Raw genomic sequence first — 18,436 nt, 5'->3', positions numbered from 1 at the left:
AGTTTTAGGATGCGTTTTTAGGAGCATAATACATGACAGGAGGTGGAGATAGAAAGGGTCAGTACCAATAACAAGCTCAGGATCTTTAATAAAATGCTGAAAAGGGGGTCCCAGCAATGCAGCAGGGCTGGGTAGGGGATATATGTTATACTACAATTTCTCAATAACCTTTACTAGGAGGCTGCAGTTAGATCTTTTGCTAATAATCCTACCAATACATATACAGTGTCAATTAGCACCAGTCATGCTCTATCCTATAAAATAGAAGCATGTAAACTGGGGTCTGTTTCATGATATTTAATAGTGAGCTGTACTCTGTACATCGCCAAAGGAGCAGGAGGCAGTGATTTCTGGATTCCCCAACTCACCTGAGACCAGTGGTCCTGCTGATTAGACATGACCAGGAATCCTCCGTCATCAATCAGCACACACAGGAGTTCCTGGAGATTAGAGATATAAGGGGATATTTTACTTAACTAGTGCAGTTCACTATCATGGTTTATACCCATTATCATGTTTTAAGTTCCTATTCATGGAATAAGTCTGCTGTGCTACATCCCATGGCCAGAAGCCTTACACCATGACACACACAGCTCTACTGTGCTAATGAACTTGGGCTGCAGATTGAGAGAGGAGTCACAGTAGCCCTATGTCCTTGATAAAAGCAATGTTATCCTTAAACTTTATTTCCCCTTTAAGCATTATGCAGTAAAGCAGTTATTATTTCATGCACACAAAATTACGAATTACCCCAGCCCTCCATTATATAGCCTTAAAGGGGTAGTTCACCTTCAAACAACTAGTTGTTTCCAATGGCTTTCTATTTTATATGTGTTTTTCTAATATAGAAGTGTAAAGTGTCATTTTTCACATTCCAAAGCTGCTCTGGGAGGGGGGAAGGGTCGCTGACCCTGTAGACTGTTCTAAATGGATACATTTAGTTGATACATTTCTTATCTTTGTCCCTGCTGAGCAGAATCTCTGGGTTTCATTACAGGCAGCTGTTAGAATTGATGCAATAGTTGCTAATACTCCAGAGATGCTGCTGAGAAATGTATCAACTAAATGTTGCAAAATGAGTCTGCGCCTGAATTACTGAGCTGGCAGACTCAAACACCAGAGACACGAACATTCAACTTTATACTTTGATTTTGGAAAAACCGTAAACAGTAAAACGGGCGGTTTTACCTGCGCTCCCCTGCGTTGCGCTTTCTTCCGTTCAGCTGCAGGGGAGCGCAGGAGTAGACACACTCAATTATTGTGAAGGGGGCTGTACTCACACAGACGCATGTAAGTGCCAAAGCAGGTGGGACGCAGCATGTTGCATTTGCACCTGCATTTGGCACATACATGCGTCTGTGTGAGTACAGCCCCCTTCACAATAATTGAGTGTGTCTACTCCTGCGCTCCCCTGCAGCTGAACGGAAGAAAACGCAACGTAGTGGAGCGCAGGTAAAACCACCAGTGTGTAAGAGCCCTTAGGACTGACGCATGGACAATGCCTTGGCGGGGCGCCTCTCTTTTTACTTAAAATAGACATTTTTCTTTCAATCTGTTTTATCTGTAAGGCTATATAATGTAGTGCTGGGGTAATTTGTTTAGTATCTTATATGTATATATATGTGTGTGAATCCATAGGCACTCACCTTTCAACGGTTTTTGCCGGGTGCTAACCACAATTCATTAATAATAGTCCACGAAAGCACTCATGGCGGCAACAGTTCAACATGTATCAGTACATCTTTATTCGTACATGATGCACCATGTACGAATAAAGATGTACTGATACACGTTGAACTGTTGCTGACGTGAGTGCTTTCGTGGACTATTATTTTATATATATCTATATATATACCCATATATATACACACAAAGTCCAAAGAGGTGCACACCTTCCCTGAGCGTAACTGCCTAGGTGCTGGTAAACAAATAGTATTATATTGTAGCCAAAGTCTGCACTCATAGGGCTTCCATTGCAAAAATATAAATGATATTTATTCAACGTTTCGGCTCATAGACTTGAGCCGTCTTCAGGAAGTCGACCCCCCGCCGGGGCCAATCATTTCCTGCCCAATCACAGAAAGGCACTGCGCCTGTCACTCACCTCATTGTTGACATCACAGTCCATCTCACAGCTGGCAGAGGGACTGCACTGTAGGTGACACAAGGAAAATGGTCATTTTCACTGAATAAAAGCACAACTCATTCACATTCTTCCAGTCGGCAAAGCCTTTCTGTTGATCCAGAACTGACTCACAGCCACATCTTACTGGAGGGGAAATAATTCCTTGTATCCGCTGCCTGTTTGTACAGATGTCCCTGCTTATACATGTGCCCCTGATTTTTGGGGCATTATTATAACGGCACACACACAAGAAAGTAAATTGTGGGCAAAGGAAGAAAGTGCAAACCTTGTGTGGTCCCTGCGGGTGCCGTTCCGATTGGTTACTAGCCAGAACTTTGAACTTTTCCACCCAAGATTCCAGGTCCAGCTTCACCCCGACCACTATTGACAATATATAGAAAATATTATTATTAACACATATGTATAAAGAGGCAAGCTATTCTCAGGTACTGTCCAACACTGCGGCTACATATATATATGGTTCCTGTATACATTTATATGTCCTAGCAGTTCTCTTACTCTCCCATTCTACTTCTGACCTCTGCTCAGATCAGTCACTGTCTTTCTGTCTTTTCAGTTGGCACATTCTGTGCCACTCTGACATTTGCATTTTTAAAATGCAATTGAATTTAAAGGAAGGGTTAAAACAGGGTTAAAAATGTTTTTTTAAAATGGTTTGGGATTCAGAACTGGCTACTCATGCTGTTTTGGTGAGTTTCTAACTAAGAAAAAGGCTAAGAATTCCCCATTAGAGGAAAAATAAACTGTTATTTGAACATCATTTTTAATCCTGCAAGAGCAGAAAAGTCCTTAACTTAAAAACAAATGGATTTCCAATGCCTGACAATTAGCGGTAATTGTGGGCTTGTGAGATGAACTCCACCCAATTCTTAATTAAAGGCCATTACTCTATTGTACCCTTCTATTGTATTCTGTAATCCTTGTTTGTTATCCACCATTTATTCCCTGTTTGCTATAAATGCAGTAAGCACTGTGTATCTTGATGATGATTACAGATTGGATATGCTTTATGAAACAGCTTAGATCATTGATAGAATCATGATAGAGCAGGAGCTCCATCTGCTGGATAAGGTAGATCACTACAGTAGCAAAAAAAAAAAAAAAAGAACCAACACTTAAAGGAACATTGACACCAAAACTAATGTGTTTGCTTCAGAAACACTACTATAGTTCATATAAACAAGCTGCTGTGTAGCAATGGTGGAAATATAAAAAAGGCGATATGGCACAGGTTAAATAGTGGATAACAGATAACACCATTATGTTCTAAAAAGCTTATCTGTTATCTGCTGTGTAACCTGAGCCTTTTCTCCTTTGAATGGCTGCCCCCATTGCTACACAGCAGATTATTTATATAAACAATAGTAGTGTTTCTAAAGCAAACACACCAGTTTTACCAGTACAGGGCAACACTGCATTATATTTTTATTACTTTAAAACACTTAAATTTTTTTGTGTTACTGTTCCTTTAACTGTTGAATCAGCTGCCATTACTTAAAGTTCCTATGATCTGCTCTGCTCCCAATCGCACAGAAGCTTGTGGCGAGTGCCTAGAAGACTTGTAAGGTAACTACATGCGAGAGCCTTCATTGCACGGCATTTATTCAGCTGCCGTTTTACACTACACAGCAGCACTGGACAAAACACCCCCTGTGCCACTGTTTCCTATTTTGTGTTGTCACCTTCCCTCCAAAGTGTAGCTACTCACTGAGCCTCATCTATTCCTCTCTGTACAGCTCATGTACACACAATGTGTATTACCTGCAGGTTTAAGCTTCTTGCCCGAGACATCAAGCTCCACAGCAGTGCTCACCAGAATGCCAACAGTGTTATTCTCAAGGTCAGAGGGCCGGTACCCAGCTAGGGATGAGAACAGACCAATAACAACACATTTTATAAATACATCTGATATGTCATTTACCCTAATCACCCTTTAAAGTTCATGTGATTCTCATGTACTCTCAGAATGATACCCTAAGTGACAGCCACATTTTTCAAAGTATAAGACCAGACAAGGACTTAAGCTGGCCGTAGATGCAAAGATCCGATCGTACGAATCATCGTACGATCGGACTTTCCCAATTCCCGACCCGCCACTAACCATTCAGATCAAAGTCTTACCAGTCAGATTAGTTAAAGAACAGATCAGCAATGTTCTGCCCCTGACAGCAATCGTACGATATCTATGTCCAACCAAAGCTAGTGACAGTCTCCCACTGAAAATCGTACGATCAGCAATACACGCAGAGATATTATCGGCAGCCGACAGAAATTTTCTAACCTGTCTGATCGACCAAACGACGAAAAATGTCGGGACGAAAATCGTACGAATCCTCGATTCGTATGATCAGATCTTTGCGTCTATGGCCAGTTTAAGACCATAAAGCTTATGTATTTTCGCAAGTACAGTGAGCAAATTCCAATTTTCAATTTGCAGTGCTTTTACATCCATTGCAATTCTAATTAGGGATGCACCCAATCCAGGATTCGGCTTTTTTTCAGCAGGATTCAGATTCGGCCGAATCCTTCAGCCTGCCTGAACCAAATCCTAATTTGCATATGCAAATAAGGGGCAAGGAGGGAAATTGTGTGACTTTTTGTCACAAAACAAGGAAGTAAAATATGTTTTTCCCTCCCACCCCTAATTTGCATATGCAAATTAGGGTTTGGATTTGGTTCAGTATTCGGCCGAATCTTTTGCGAAGGCAAACTGTAGTTAAAAAGTATTTATTAAAGTACAAGCATGGATTACAGCCTTACGCGTTTCCTGTTTTTACAACACTTCATTTTAGGCTAATTTAGAATTAGGGATGCACCGAATCTACTAATTTGGATTCGGCCGAACCCCCAAATCCAAATTAGTGGATTTGGTGCATCCCTCATTCTAATTGAGCCTAAAATTAAGCGTTGTGAAAACACAAAACGCGTAAGGCTGTAATCCATGCTTGTACTTTAATAAAATACTTTTTAACTACAACTGCCTGGAATGTTGCTCTTTGAGTGCTCACCCTACAAACAACACGGTGATGTCCACTGCAATTCTGTCTGATTTGGCAAAATGAACGCAACAGTGTGTGTGCTTCCTCGCAAATCATCAGAAATCAGGTGCAGTTACAACAATATTTTTTAAAGTCTGTCTGGTGTCATTTTGGGTGCTGCCTTGCAAAACATGTGCAACTGATTGATACAGAACACTGAGGGAACCATGGAGATGCCGCCAGGTCTAGAGATGGCAGTAGCTGCAGGTTTCCCCTGTGTCAATAGACATCACAGTGTTCAATTCGGAACGGAAGGCAGGAAGGATTATGGTGCTGAGCGCAACTATATAGTTGCAAGGAGTATATTTTGGCACACGTACTATTAATGAGATTGATGCACAAATGATTAAAGGAGAAGCTACTGAAGCAGTTTATTTCCAAAAGATTAGCCACAGCAGTGTAAGCAAGCTATAATACTATATTTATTCTGCAGAATGCTTTACCATACGTGAGTAAGCATCTCTACAAACTCCCTCTGTTTGTTTAGGATATCAACTGCTATATTAGCTTGGTGTGACATCACTTCCTGGCTGAGTTTCTACCTGCTCACTCATAGCTAAGGGCTCAGTTTACAGCAGGGAGGGGGAGGAGTGAGGGGTAGAGGGAAAGAGGAGCAAACTGAGCATGCTCAAGCCCTAGCCCTGGAGGTTTAAGCTGAAAACAGGAAGTCTGATACAGAAGCCCATGTGTACAAAATAGAAGGAAAGAAGTTTCTTTTGACAGAGGACTCAGCGCAGCATTACTTTGAGGGTTTACTGGTGTATTTATATAGACCTTTCTGATAAAGCTTACTTAATTTTAGCCTTTCCTTCTCCTTTAAAGGGATCACAATGGCACCTGTGGATGTACACGAGCACTTATATATTTCTACCTAATACTATAGAAGGGTGGGCCTTAGCCTTATGGTTGAACTGAAGATAAAGCTACTTTGCAGTTTGTTCTAGAGAATACTAAAAACTGTTAAAGGGGTTGTTCACCTTTGAGTTGATGCAGAGAGATGCAATCTCAGCAATCTGGTTGCTAAGGTCCAAATTACCCTAGCAACCATTCTTTGATATGACTAATAGACTTAAATATGAATAGGAGAGGCATGAATAGAAAAAAGAGTAACAACCATAAATGTTTAGTTTTACAGAGCATTTGTTTTTTAGATGGGGTCAGTGACCCCCATCTGAAAGCTGGAAAGAAGAACGCAAATAATTAAAAAAAACTATAAAAAATAAACTGAACTAAGTTACTTAGAATTGAACATTCTATAGCATTCTACAGCAAACTCAAAGTTAATTTAAAGGTGAACCACCCCTTTAATCAAATTTTTTATATACATGTAACCTTGTTATGATTGGGGGCGGGGGTCAAATATATGTTGAGCAATACAACGGAAAAACTCTGAAAATCATCACCCTAAGAAGTTCTCTGTATTCAATACTCACATTCTCTGTAGGGAGCCCTGAAGATATAGCCCTTATTATCCAGGCTCCTGCGGTAGTATGTGGCATTGTGTGGCTCCAAATCTTCCATCCAATCATCTGCCGCTCTAAAGAACCAGTGACAAATCAGTGAAAAGCAGAGAGCCAGTGCAGTCTCTAAAAGTGTTACTATTTCGTCTAATCCCTTTATTCTTTAACAGTATATAGTGCGGCTTGAAGTTCTGACCTTGCTTAAAGACAAAGGAACATTGAGCAATTATGATCATTTTGGGCAGGAGACAAACTGTTTGATATGTTTGATATTAACATTGAAGGGCAATTGACTGATACAGTCTGGTAATGGTACACACTTTTGACAGACAATTGCTGCTCGAAACGTGACAATGGCCTGTCAAAATAGCCCTCCAGCAGCTTTGGTCAGCTGATACTCTAATCTAAGTGAATGGGGAGCAGTTTTAGCATTTTGTCTCACATACTGTGACAAATTGCTCAAAATTACTATATTTGCTCTAAACAGCCAAAACTCTCTGGCAGACAAGCATATCATCACATTTCACAAGGCTCCTATTGTGCATAAGTAGCATAGGGTTGTTGGTGGGCAACATATTGTATCACTTGAGGGTTTTTTTCTAAGCAATCACTTGACAGGAGCAGGTGCAGTTGAAGTATGGTCGAGATCAGCTTCAACCATGCATGCTCCTGGCTTGAGATCCCTGGAAACATGACGTCAAGCATCCCAACATGGTGCAATATTTAAAGGGATACTGTCATGTGAAAAAATTTTTTTTTCAAAATGAATCACTTAATAGTGCTTCTCCAGCAGAATTCTGCACTGAAATCCATTTCTCAAAAGAGCAAACAGATTTTTTTATATTTAATTTTTAAATCTGACATGGGGCTAGACATATTGTCAATTTCCCAGCTGCCCCAAGTCATGTGACTTGTGCTCTGATAACCTTCAATCACTCTTTACTGCTGTATTGCAAATTGGAGTGATATCACCCCCCCCCCCCTTCTCCCCCCAGCAGCCAAACAAAAGAACAATGGGAAGGTAACCAGATAGCAGCTCCCTAACACAAAATAGCAACTGTCTGGTAGATCTAAGAACAGCACTCAATAGTAAAAACCCATGTCCCACTGAGACACATTCAGTTACATTGAGAAGGAAAAACAGCAGCCTGCCAGAAAGCATTTCTCTCCTAAAGTGCAGGCACAAGTCACATGACATGGGGCAGCTGGGAAATTGACAAAATGTCTAGCCCCATGTCAGATTTCAAAATTGAATATAAAAAAATCTGATTGCTCTTTTGAGAAATGGATTTCAGTGCAGAATTCTGCTGGAGCAGCACTATTAACTGATTCATTTTTTCCCATGACAGTATCCCTTTAAGGATCTGCAGTGATGCATTTTAGGAGGGAGGCCTCTGGAGAAGCATTAGGTTTTAAAATGCTTTCTCCTTAAAGTGTAAGATAGACAGATCTTTCTAAATATTACTCCAGTTCCAATGGACTCAGACTTTGGAGTTACTGTATGGGTTCCATGCTAGTATAATGAAGTTCAGGTCACTGTGTTGGGTTGGAATAAATGTGTATGTACAGGGATCAGCTTATTTGCATGGACAGTACACGGCTCGGAATCCAATGCACAATCCCAGCACACAGAAACCTACTTGTTGGGAAAAACTCTTGTTATTCCTCCATCAGTGGCAGCAAAAACAGCGAGAAGTCCATATCTGTAAGGAAAGAGGGCGGAAAATATTTGAGAGGAAGAAATCTTTCCCAAAAGACCAATGATAAAATAACGACACGTTTAATTTAAGGAACTCTTACATGACCCTGTTATTGGTCTCTGGTAGAATGTTTTAGCTTCTGTTCCAAGGAACAATTTTTCTGTACGGGCCGACCAATCTCAAGTAACACATCAAAACATATCTACAATCTAAATTCTTACATTTTATGTACTCCAAAAAAGCACAAGTAAAACTTACAAGGTAAGCATTGATTATTGTTTATAAGAACAATACCCTAGAATATCCTAGATCTTTAGAAGTTTTTTTGGGGGTCAGTTTAACTGACTATGGTTCTCTATTAATATACTCTTCTAAACTATGGGGGAAGTCTGGTCCTATGTCATCTCACGTGAGAAGATCCTTGTCTTTCCAAACACGATCTGCCAAATCCCGTGTGATTCCCGTGTCCAAGATCAAATTATGGAGCAGAAAACTGTCACCTGCAAGACAGGATAACCAAGGTCAGGCACAAATCTTCTTTATCCATCTCATACTACATACAACTACAATTATACTCACAGTGTTTAGAATCTGGAGTTACTTTTTCCATTAATGATATAAAATTTTCAAGAAATTCAGTGTTGTTGTTGGACTGTTCAAGCTCCTTGCAGTATTGTCTGTGAAGTGGAAGATAGTAATAAAAACAGTGGCTGTTGGAATCAGTGTCACTGTGTAAGGTGTGTTGTAGAAAAGAATGAAAATAAGTAGAGTAAAAAGAAATAAACCAAAGATGAGTGTTCAAGTTAGGCTGGAATTGAAAAGAGGAAGGTGGCTGGAAGTGAAGAAGAAAGAAGAAGACAGGATAGAAATGGAGAGAGCATAGAGCAAGGCAGAGTAGAAACTGGGAGAGGAAGGTGAACAAGAAATTGAGAGAGAAGGAGGAAGCCAGGATAGAAATAGAGAAAGAAGAAGTTAGGAAAGTAACAGAGAGAAGAGAAAGAGGCAGGGTAGAAACTGTGAGAGGAAGACACACTAGAAATGGGGAGAGGGAAGAAGAAGGCAGGCTATAAACTTAAAGAGTATTGCATACTAGAAAATGTGAGAGGAAGAGGACAGTGGACTACAAATTAAGAGAGAAAGTAGGCTAAAAATGGAGAGAGAGAGAAAAAAAATCATAGACAGGCAAACTACAACTAGGGAGAGACAAAAGGAAGGCAGTATAAGGGAAGAATATGGCAGGAAAGGAAAAAAGCAAGGAAAGCTAGAAAGGAGTGATTTAAAAAGAAGGCAGGCTGAAAATTGAGAGAGGAAGGCAGGATAGAAACAGAGAGACAGAAGATGAAGCCAGTCTATAAATAGAAAGATGAAGGGAAACTACAACTGTGGTGAGGAAAAGTGAAGGCAAAGAAAGGGAAGAAGAATACAATCTAGAATTGAAGGAGTTAAATAGAAGACAAGTTAAAAATGGAGGGTGGGAACTAGAAATGTAGAGATCAAGAGGAAAGTAGGCCAGAAAGTAGGAGACTAAAAAGGGGAATAGGCTGGAAATGGAATGGATTAAAGAATAATGATGTGGCAAGTAGAAAGTCACATTTGTGGAATAAGCAAAATAAGCCATACAGGAGGCTGACAGACACCAGACGTATTCAGCAAAGGCAATTTGACTACAACTACAGTACCTCGGAGCAAGAAATACTCGTCCTTCTGATTCAAAGTTGTTAGGAAGCAAAGATTCAAAATCTGTAATAGAGAAAGAAAGTTATCCAGCACATGATGGAGATTGTGCCAGTGTGTTGGCCGCTAAAAGAAGAGTTTCTCCTATGTGATATGTCCCTGTGTGTTATTTATAAGGAAGTGTTCAGCAGAGAAACCAAAGAGTTGGCCTCAGTGCAGAGAGTTTAGAAACATGTGTTCTCCCTAGTATTCATATTTGAGACTTTATTTTCGATATCTGGAAGGCTAGGCCTGCAGGAGGACATCTGGCCATTTGTATGAGGCTGGTCACTGTAAAACAGGACAGAAAGAATCAGAATTGTATGATGTTACAGGTGATCTTTCAAGCCAAATCATGATCATCATTGTGAATTATTATGATTTGGCAAATGTCAAGAAATACTGCTTACTCTAATACTAATCTTTCATTTATCGTGAACTGGGCAAACTTTCAAGGGAGCAATATAAGGTGGGGGAGATACTGAGACATAGTGGGGGTACAAGAATGGTTGTGGCAGAAGAATGCACATCTCCGTGTACCCTACATGGGAGACAGCACCATGTCCCTACATTACTTTGGTTATAACAGTCACACCCATTTCTATTGGCTGGATTCAATCTATACCAGCAATGGTGTACTGGCCAGTGGCCACCAATAGAGTGATTCCAAAGAAAATGTAATTTTGTCTGATAGTATATTGTGCTAAATTGAAACAATACTAAGGGTTAAGCAGCTGTTTTCAGCCCCATGTGTAAACTGGGGGAAACAAGGGTGAATTGCTAGTGTGGATGGGGAAAGGTTGGGTGTATGTAAATCTAAAGCTCTATGTAGCCACATACATAAGAGCATGATAGACTGTGTGTGTATGTAGGTGTGCACGTCTCTAGGCATGTCCCGACATGACATGATGCACAGTCTACTTCAATGATATCCCAGTAGATGCCAGTGGGAGCCTGCAGGACACACATGCTCTGCTTTATGTAGAAAGGCTCAAGTGGGCCATTCAGGGATAACAGAAAGTATTGTGTTCAGGCACTGACACAGCCAGACTGGAGGATCCAGCAAGACAGTCCAAGCACACGCCAGCCCCCCAAACAGAAGGCACAGTGCATTGTGGGGGACTAGTGAGGGAGGTCTTTGTATAATAAATATATTGATTATTTTATTTACTCTTTTTAGCAAGGTGTGGGTGCTAAGAACTTGTCCATTGTAAAGTGATTTACAGAGATTGTTTGAGATAAGAATCTATGCCAGCAATCGAGTTAAAACCTTGGTGATCTGGGTGTATACCATTGGTTAGAATTACCACCCACAATGCACTGAAATGCACAGCTGTGGGGTGAGCCAGGAACACGCAGTTGGTTGGATTGTTACCTTCTGAATAGATGTTCAGGGTGGGTAGGGGCAAGCGATGAGAGGAGTAGGAAGGTGTGAGAGGAATACAGGACACTATCATTGTATCATCAGCATTGCCAATACAGGATCACTGGGATTCAGACAGAAGCTACAGGGGTCAGTGCTGGGCCTCAATCTCTATGCTCTCAAGACCACCACCCCTGAATATAGGCTGCCCACCACAAAGGGTCCCCTCACTATCAGCACTGACTCAGCAATGCCCCCTAGTAGCTTGTGTTGTGTGGAGTGGGGAGGAGGAGGGAAGAGGAAGAGAACAAGAGGGGAGTTGAGGATATCATTAACACATTCCTATTTATAAATATATTGAGATATATATTCATAGTTAGGCCACTTCTCCATCAAGGATAGTCTGGTTATGAGAAGGGCAGAGGTGCTGGGAGTTGAAAGGCATCTGTGGGTGGGTAGCTAAATAGAAGACGAGAGAAAAAAATGGAGGGGGGAAAAGAAGCAAGTTTTAGGTGTGACATGGAGGATCTTGGTTGGAAGTTTGTGAATGGGGAAAGATGGAAAGGAAGGTGCCCAAGAATGATTTGTGATGTCCCATCAGGTAAGGAAGGGTGTGGGGAATAAGACAGAATGAGCCAATGAGTGTAGGAAGCTACAAAGCAGGCAGCAAATAAATGGTTTAGTAGAGAGTCTATGAGGCAATGTGAGCTGCCTTACAGGTAGAAGGCACAGTCATGTATGGGTAACCAGTAGCAGAGGCATTCAGGGGACAATCCACTTGATGGAAGTGAGGAAAAGAGTTCATGCTGGTAAATGATGTATATTAAAGGAAGCAAGAATCAATAGGGACATTGGTGGGAAAAGGTGGTTAGTAACTATGATAACAGATGCCTCTAAGCTGATGGAGAAGTGCAGTGAAAAGAACTAGTTAGGTTGCAAGGCAAAATTGCTAATATTAGGATGACACAAGCATCTGGGAGGAAGGCACATCATGTATGAAAAGAGAAAAGGGTCAAGTGGCAAAGAGGGTAAGGAGGAGCATAATCAGGTGCAAGAGGGTTGAAGGGCAGCAGGAGAGAGTGAAAGGTACTGTAAAGGAAGAGCACAGGAGAGTAACATGGGAAAGAACTGTAGTAAAAAGGAGCACAGAGGAAAACAGGGAGGGAAATAGACCTTTTTTAACTCCTTGATCAAAAAGAGGGGCCTGTAACGCAGCTTATTATCAAAACTTGTGTATATAATTCAAAGAGATATATCTATACATATATATATATACAGCTTCAGCTAGCTCCTCTGGAGGCTGTTTAGAATTTAGGATTATCAGAATAGTTAGTGAACATTAAAGGAGGAACAATGCATTGAGAACAAGGGAGGAGGGAAAAGGGAAGGGAGGAGAGACAAACAAAGGCCCCACACGTCTGACACATTAGTCCTACGTGAGGAACATCAGGTGACACAGGATCTTCCAGGAAGTGACAAAGGGATACAGACAGGAGGAGGTGTAAAGGTTCTGTGAGGTGGTAGTAGGCATTACGGGCAGGGTGACGGGCAGGCAGGCGGGTGGAGGATTGTGGGGCAGGAAGATCTATTGCTGGATTATACTTGCCCTTAGTTTTCTTGTTAGAATCTGTGAAAATCCACCAGAGAGCCAGAAAAACAACACAAAGAAAAAGAACACAAAAGAAAAAAGAAGGAGGAACGGGTGGAAAGGAGGAGCCATTACAAACAATATTTTATTCAAGAGCTGATTGAATAAAAATATTGTATCTCATAATCATACTGAAACCAAACAGAATAGAAAAAATAAATCTTGCCAAGAAACACCATGAAACAAAAGCAGCAGTAAGAGAGAAAGGTCTAGAAAGCAACGGTGAACAAGAACTGGAGAAAAAGGAGATAGAGAGTGCACAGGAAGAGTAACCCATGACACTGTATGGATGGAAGACGGACAGCAAGGTAGAGAGAAAACCAGGCAGATCAGAAGGAAAAAGAAGAGGAACATCAAAAAAGAACAGGAGACAATGGAGCATCAGAGAATAAACAAAAGTGGAAATAAAACAGTGAGTAAGAAAACAATAAAGAAAAGAAACGGATAAAAGAAGGGAAAGAGACAAAATTGAAGAAGAGAGAGAAGATGGCAACACAGTGATTGAGAGGCAAGTAAAAAGAAACAGACCGGATAGTGAACAAGAAGAGTAAAGGCTGATGGGTAACAGATGGACATACAGAGGAGTAGAACAGCGAGGCAAAGAAGATAGAATATAGCGAGACGCTTAACATGGCAGAAGAGAGAGAGATGTAAAGAGAAAGAAAAAAATAAAGTTCTATAACAACCAATCATGTTTGCTTGTAAATAGCAGCCCAGTAAATGCTTACTGCTGATTGGTTGTTCTGAGATAGTAAAACAATGAAAGTAGGACAGGTGCTTGCATGACAATATAAGATAGATGTGTGTAAGAGTAAGAGAGGTGAGTGACTTAATTGTGTATGTGTGGCAAATGAGAGCATAGGGCTCATTTAAAACACAAAGGGCAGGGTGAAAAGTGTTGCACTTGTGAGCTATGGGCTCTGGTAGATCCAAGGCGCCCCATTTCCCTCCGTCTCGCAGGTGTGAGGTACAGCAGAGCCCTGTACTTAATGCCTATAAAAGACTGCCTTGTAGGACAACTGTGCGCTCTGCACCTTTCTCCAAATTCTTAATATAGTGCAAAGTGTGGAGCCCAGCAATTCCCAGCACAGAACCTTTTGTGCAAATGAGAACCAAGGTGTACATTTTAGTACTCTTGTGCCTGGGGCATACAATAAGTAAATGATCCCTTATAAGTGTGAGTGACAGGGATAGGTGTCTGCATGCCTGTGTGTGTGCAAGAAGAAGCAGTTGTGTAAATATACTTTCTTGGGCCCCCTGCAAATACATTTTGGGGTTACTATGACCCCCTCCCTGGGGTGCCAGAGAGAAAGAGAAAGAGAGAGAGACAGAGAGAGAAAAGAAAAAGACAGAAGCAGCATCGGATCCAGAGATTAATCTGAATGAATCAAATAAAAGACATATCATGATTCAGATGAAAGGAGAATTTTCATGCAAACCTCCAGGCAGCGAGTGTCTGTGAGGCTCTGCAGGGCTCAGCATGCAGCACCAACTCGTACTCTTGCCTTGCCTTCCCCCAACATTGTCACATCTGGGGGGGACCGGCTGGGGGCAGGAGGGAGCAGGGAAGGTACATTGTTGGGATAAACAAAAGGGAAACTTACACTGCACCTGGAGAATCTGATCAATCAGATTTGCACGTAGGTAATAGGAGCTGTATGGAGGTAACACCAGACCCAAGCTGCAGCCAGGCAAGAGAAAGCCAAAGGGGAGAGAGAGAAGGACGAATAAGCAAATGAATATTTGAAGGCAGAAATATACAGAAATGAGGACACAAGAGGGTAAAGAAACCAAAAGAGAAAACAAAGGAACAATGGGGAAGAACAGGTCAAAGTTGAGGGCGATTGAGAAGAGGAGACAAACAAGGGGATTAAAAGAGAAATTGAAAGAAAATATTACAAAAGGTTCATATACTTTTACTGTAAATAAATTTAATTAAATACATTTAACCATATTTACACTTGCACAGAAGCTTTTATTATCCCATTGGGTTGACTTAGCAATGTCAAACCTGCAACCCTTCAGCTGTATCTAAACAACTCCCAGCATCCCATCAATGGGAACACTTTACTTTACTTTACTTTACTGAAGAACAGCTACAGGGGCATAGACTGGATATTCTCAGTTTAACGTTTAATATTCCAGAGGAAATAAGATATGGAGTGTAATTTAATAAGAGCGGGTTCAGTGCTAAATGCAAAAACTAGCTGAAATGCCATCCATAAAGGACTTGCACAGGGGCACTTATACTGCACAATACTGAACTTATGTTATATAATATATGGCCAAGTTACACTCATAATAAGTGGGATTTGCATGATATAAGGGATAACAGATAACATATCTATCCACAAGATGGCAGTGGCAGGACGCAACTCTACCAGCACAAAGCATTCTGGGAATGCAGTGCCTAAAGCCTACAAAGTACAATCTGAAAAGAAAAACAGCTTTGTTTTTTCTGTTATTCTTTGAATCACAGAAGTGTCAGTTTCATACGGTATTGTTTCAGCTGGGCCGAATTTTTAAGCCTTATGAAAAAAAGTGAAGAGCCAAATGAAACTCCACAAAAAAGGGCTTTATTACTATTATCACTTCTAAGAGAGTAATTTGCAATAAAATGTGAAAAGTTTGCCACTCGTCTTTAAATGCATACCAACCAATAAGCAGGTAGCATTTACTGGTCGGTTGCTATGAGTTACTAAACTTGAGCACCCGTTTGCACATTTTATTACATTACCCTGTAGCCTCATGCACACTACAGATTCCCCATGAATTAGGTAAAACCCAGCCTATCAGATTGGAAACATTTAGTCAATTAAGAGTCAGGAGTCTGTTCAATGCATGGATCCCTAGACTTGTCTTTTCTAGATTACTGAAAGACAAATAATAGAAGTATCTTGGACCATTAGTCCATTTCAGGCTCAGTGTGAAAGAATGCTGGCAAACTGCATTTAATTCTGCCTGCAGCCCATGCAGCTACACTGCACTGGTGGCCCATTGTTAGCAACAGAGATTAATCCTAGTGAAAATTTTCTGGGTATGTATTCTTGACCAAAGTTATTCGCAAATAACAATCACTTGCGATGGTTAACAATAACCATTTACTGATATTGTTTGAGTGATTGAAAAAAATATAAATAATTTATAACCTGCTCCTAAAGGCCTAACAATGAAATGGTATCCATAATAAATGAAAAAGTAACGTTTGATGAAAGTGAAGACTATGTTCACATCCAATGTAAATGCACTTTTTTTTTGGGTTTTAGAGGATCTTTGAATGCAATGGTAAATCTCTATATGTGATTTTTCCATTTCCTGAAATAAAGTCAAATTCAAATTAATGACACTGACTTTCAAAGCACTTCATAACTCTGCCCCATCCTACATCTCTGAACTCATCTCTATATACCCAACCGCTTACTACGCTCCTCTACTGACCTGCTACTCAACTCTTCTCTCATTACCTCCTCACATGCTCGCATTCAAGACTTTGCAAGGGCTGTACCCCTCCTCTGGAACTCTCTCCCACGGTCTGTCCGACTTTCTCCAAACCTTTCTGCTTTCAAGAAATCTCTGAAAACGCACTTCTTTCGAGAAGCCTACCCTCACTCTGCTTAACTACCAAACGCAACACCACATACAATATCACATTTCTCACCCACTTAATTTGATCTTGCTCACACCTTGTGTATTACTCCCTTCCCTTTAGAGTGTATGCTCTTTTGCATAGGGCCTTCCTCACCTTTTTGTACATGTATTGATTGTGATGAATGTAACTCCATATGTTCTATGTATATAATTCATGTGATTTAGTTTTATAATCACATTTACTTTACAGTGCGACACAATATGTTGGCGCTATATAAATACATGTTAATAATAATAAAGTCCAATCTATACAACATATTAATTATATATCATAATGTGGACAGATTGTATATTTTTATTTTAGAGAAGAGCTGGCCAAATAATGGGCAAGATGTGACCTCTTTATGTGCAATTCTGCTGCAGGCCCCCACTTGACATGATAACTCAGTCACATGCCCATGGATTAGGACTTTATGAAAAATAGGCATAAAACCATCTTCCTTCCCTTCTCACCTGTAGTTTGTGCTGTGTATGGGAGCCCATGTATAAGTTCTCTCGGATTCGTCAATGTATCTCTGTAAGGGGAAATACAATAATATTAATTACATTATATTTATTGGGTATGCTGCAGGCATCACATGGTATACACATGCTTTTGTTGCATTTGGTCTTACCTCATCCAGTGACTTCACCAATGTGCGGATAGTTTTTTGACCCTCCAATCCATCTATCATTTTCCTGCGTATCTGAGATGGAACAGGACATAGAAAGAGTGACACATACAACCAGGAAGACTAAAAAGCAAGTATGTGACCAGATAGCGAAAGCTCAGGGGATAAAGTGGAGGCAATCAGACAATGACCATGGTAGGCCAAGTCAAAGATCGGAATTGGTACAGAATAAAATACAGGTGAAAAGAATAGAACAATTGCAGGTAACCAAAAGTGGTGGGCTTGAGCAATTGGAGAAAGAATGTGGGAAATGGCTAGCGTATTGCAGTTTGTAATCAGAACATCACAACACTGAGCGCATGCATTCACCTCTTCCTTATTCTCATCTTCCAGCTCAGCATCCAGAAAATCCAGAGTCACTGGTTCCTGAAAGTTAATGATCTAAAAGAAGCAGGGAAACATTGGTAGGAATTTAGAAAATGGGCATGAAAACATGGCTCAAAAGTTATAGTAAACGTAAAACAATAGTAAGAACGCTTGGTAGGGGTGACCGAAAGACCCAATGGAGGGTGTCAAATTTTGCAGATGACAGAATTGAAATTCTGGGGAAAACGTTGGACCTCTATATTGGGTAAATTCCTATGCATGATGGAGCCTTGGGATGAGTGAAAGAAGCTGAGATATACCTGTGGCTTCAGGTTGGGATGCAGCAGAACATATCCATTCAGGTCAATGGCAAACATGTATCCATTGGCTCCCAACTGTAGTAGAAAGATAAAAAGCAATATTACTGTATTGTATAATGTCTGCAACCCTGCACCATGGACCCCACAAAAATGACACCCTACAACAAACAACCCATTTGATGTAGATGAAGCAAGCAGTTAATCCTTTATAGGGCTGCCCAGCTTTCACAGCAGACTTACACTGTAACGAGGCATCAACTTGCGGATGTCATCCAAGGCAACATCAATTCCCATCACCCCTAGAATCAACTGGTTCTGTTCAGAAGACAGAGAGAAAGAGGGTTAAAAGACATAAACCCAAGGGAGAGGGTCATTGAAACAATAGGTGAGATTTTTTACTGTTCATCTGTTTGCTAATCACAA

General features: G+C 40.7%; 1 protein-coding gene across 2 annotated transcripts in view; it reads right to left on the bottom strand.

Moving 5' to 3' along the window:
* Window positions 1-18,436, bottom strand: part of cacna2d2.L (calcium voltage-gated channel auxiliary subunit alpha2delta 2 L homeolog) — a 189,508-nt gene that overhangs the window by 11,502 nt on the left and 159,570 nt on the right. The window contains exons 17-32 of one of the 2 annotated variants that reach the window (XM_041590779.1): window positions 18,254-18,328; window positions 18,014-18,088; window positions 17,697-17,768; window positions 17,331-17,402; window positions 17,170-17,231; window positions 14,673-14,749; window positions 13,027-13,047; window positions 10,024-10,084; window positions 8,924-9,021; window positions 8,754-8,844; window positions 8,285-8,347; window positions 6,618-6,721; window positions 3,908-4,006; window positions 2,412-2,506; window positions 2,105-2,152; window positions 369-440 (exon numbers count right to left, since the gene is read on the bottom strand). In XM_041590779.1, coding sequence (XP_041446713.1) covers window positions 369-440; window positions 2,105-2,152; window positions 2,412-2,506; window positions 3,908-4,006; window positions 6,618-6,721; window positions 8,285-8,347; window positions 8,754-8,844; window positions 8,924-9,021; window positions 10,024-10,084; window positions 13,027-13,047; window positions 14,673-14,749; window positions 17,170-17,231; window positions 17,331-17,402; window positions 17,697-17,768; window positions 18,014-18,088; window positions 18,254-18,328 — 1,185 coding nt within the window. The remainder of the gene's footprint in view (window positions 1-368; window positions 441-2,104; window positions 2,153-2,411; window positions 2,507-3,907; window positions 4,007-6,617; window positions 6,722-8,284; window positions 8,348-8,753; window positions 8,845-8,923; window positions 9,022-10,023; window positions 10,085-13,026; window positions 13,048-14,672; window positions 14,750-17,169; window positions 17,232-17,330; window positions 17,403-17,696; window positions 17,769-18,013; window positions 18,089-18,253; window positions 18,329-18,436) is intronic. The other variant, XM_041590780.1, reaches the window with a different exon arrangement.

This window comes from Xenopus laevis, chromosome 4L (assembly GCF_017654675.1).
Source record: "Xenopus laevis strain J_2021 chromosome 4L, Xenopus_laevis_v10.1, whole genome shotgun sequence".
NCBI classification, from domain to species: domain Eukaryota; kingdom Metazoa; phylum Chordata; class Amphibia; order Anura; family Pipidae; genus Xenopus; species Xenopus laevis.
This window is presented reverse-complemented; position numbering and strand designations above follow the sequence as displayed.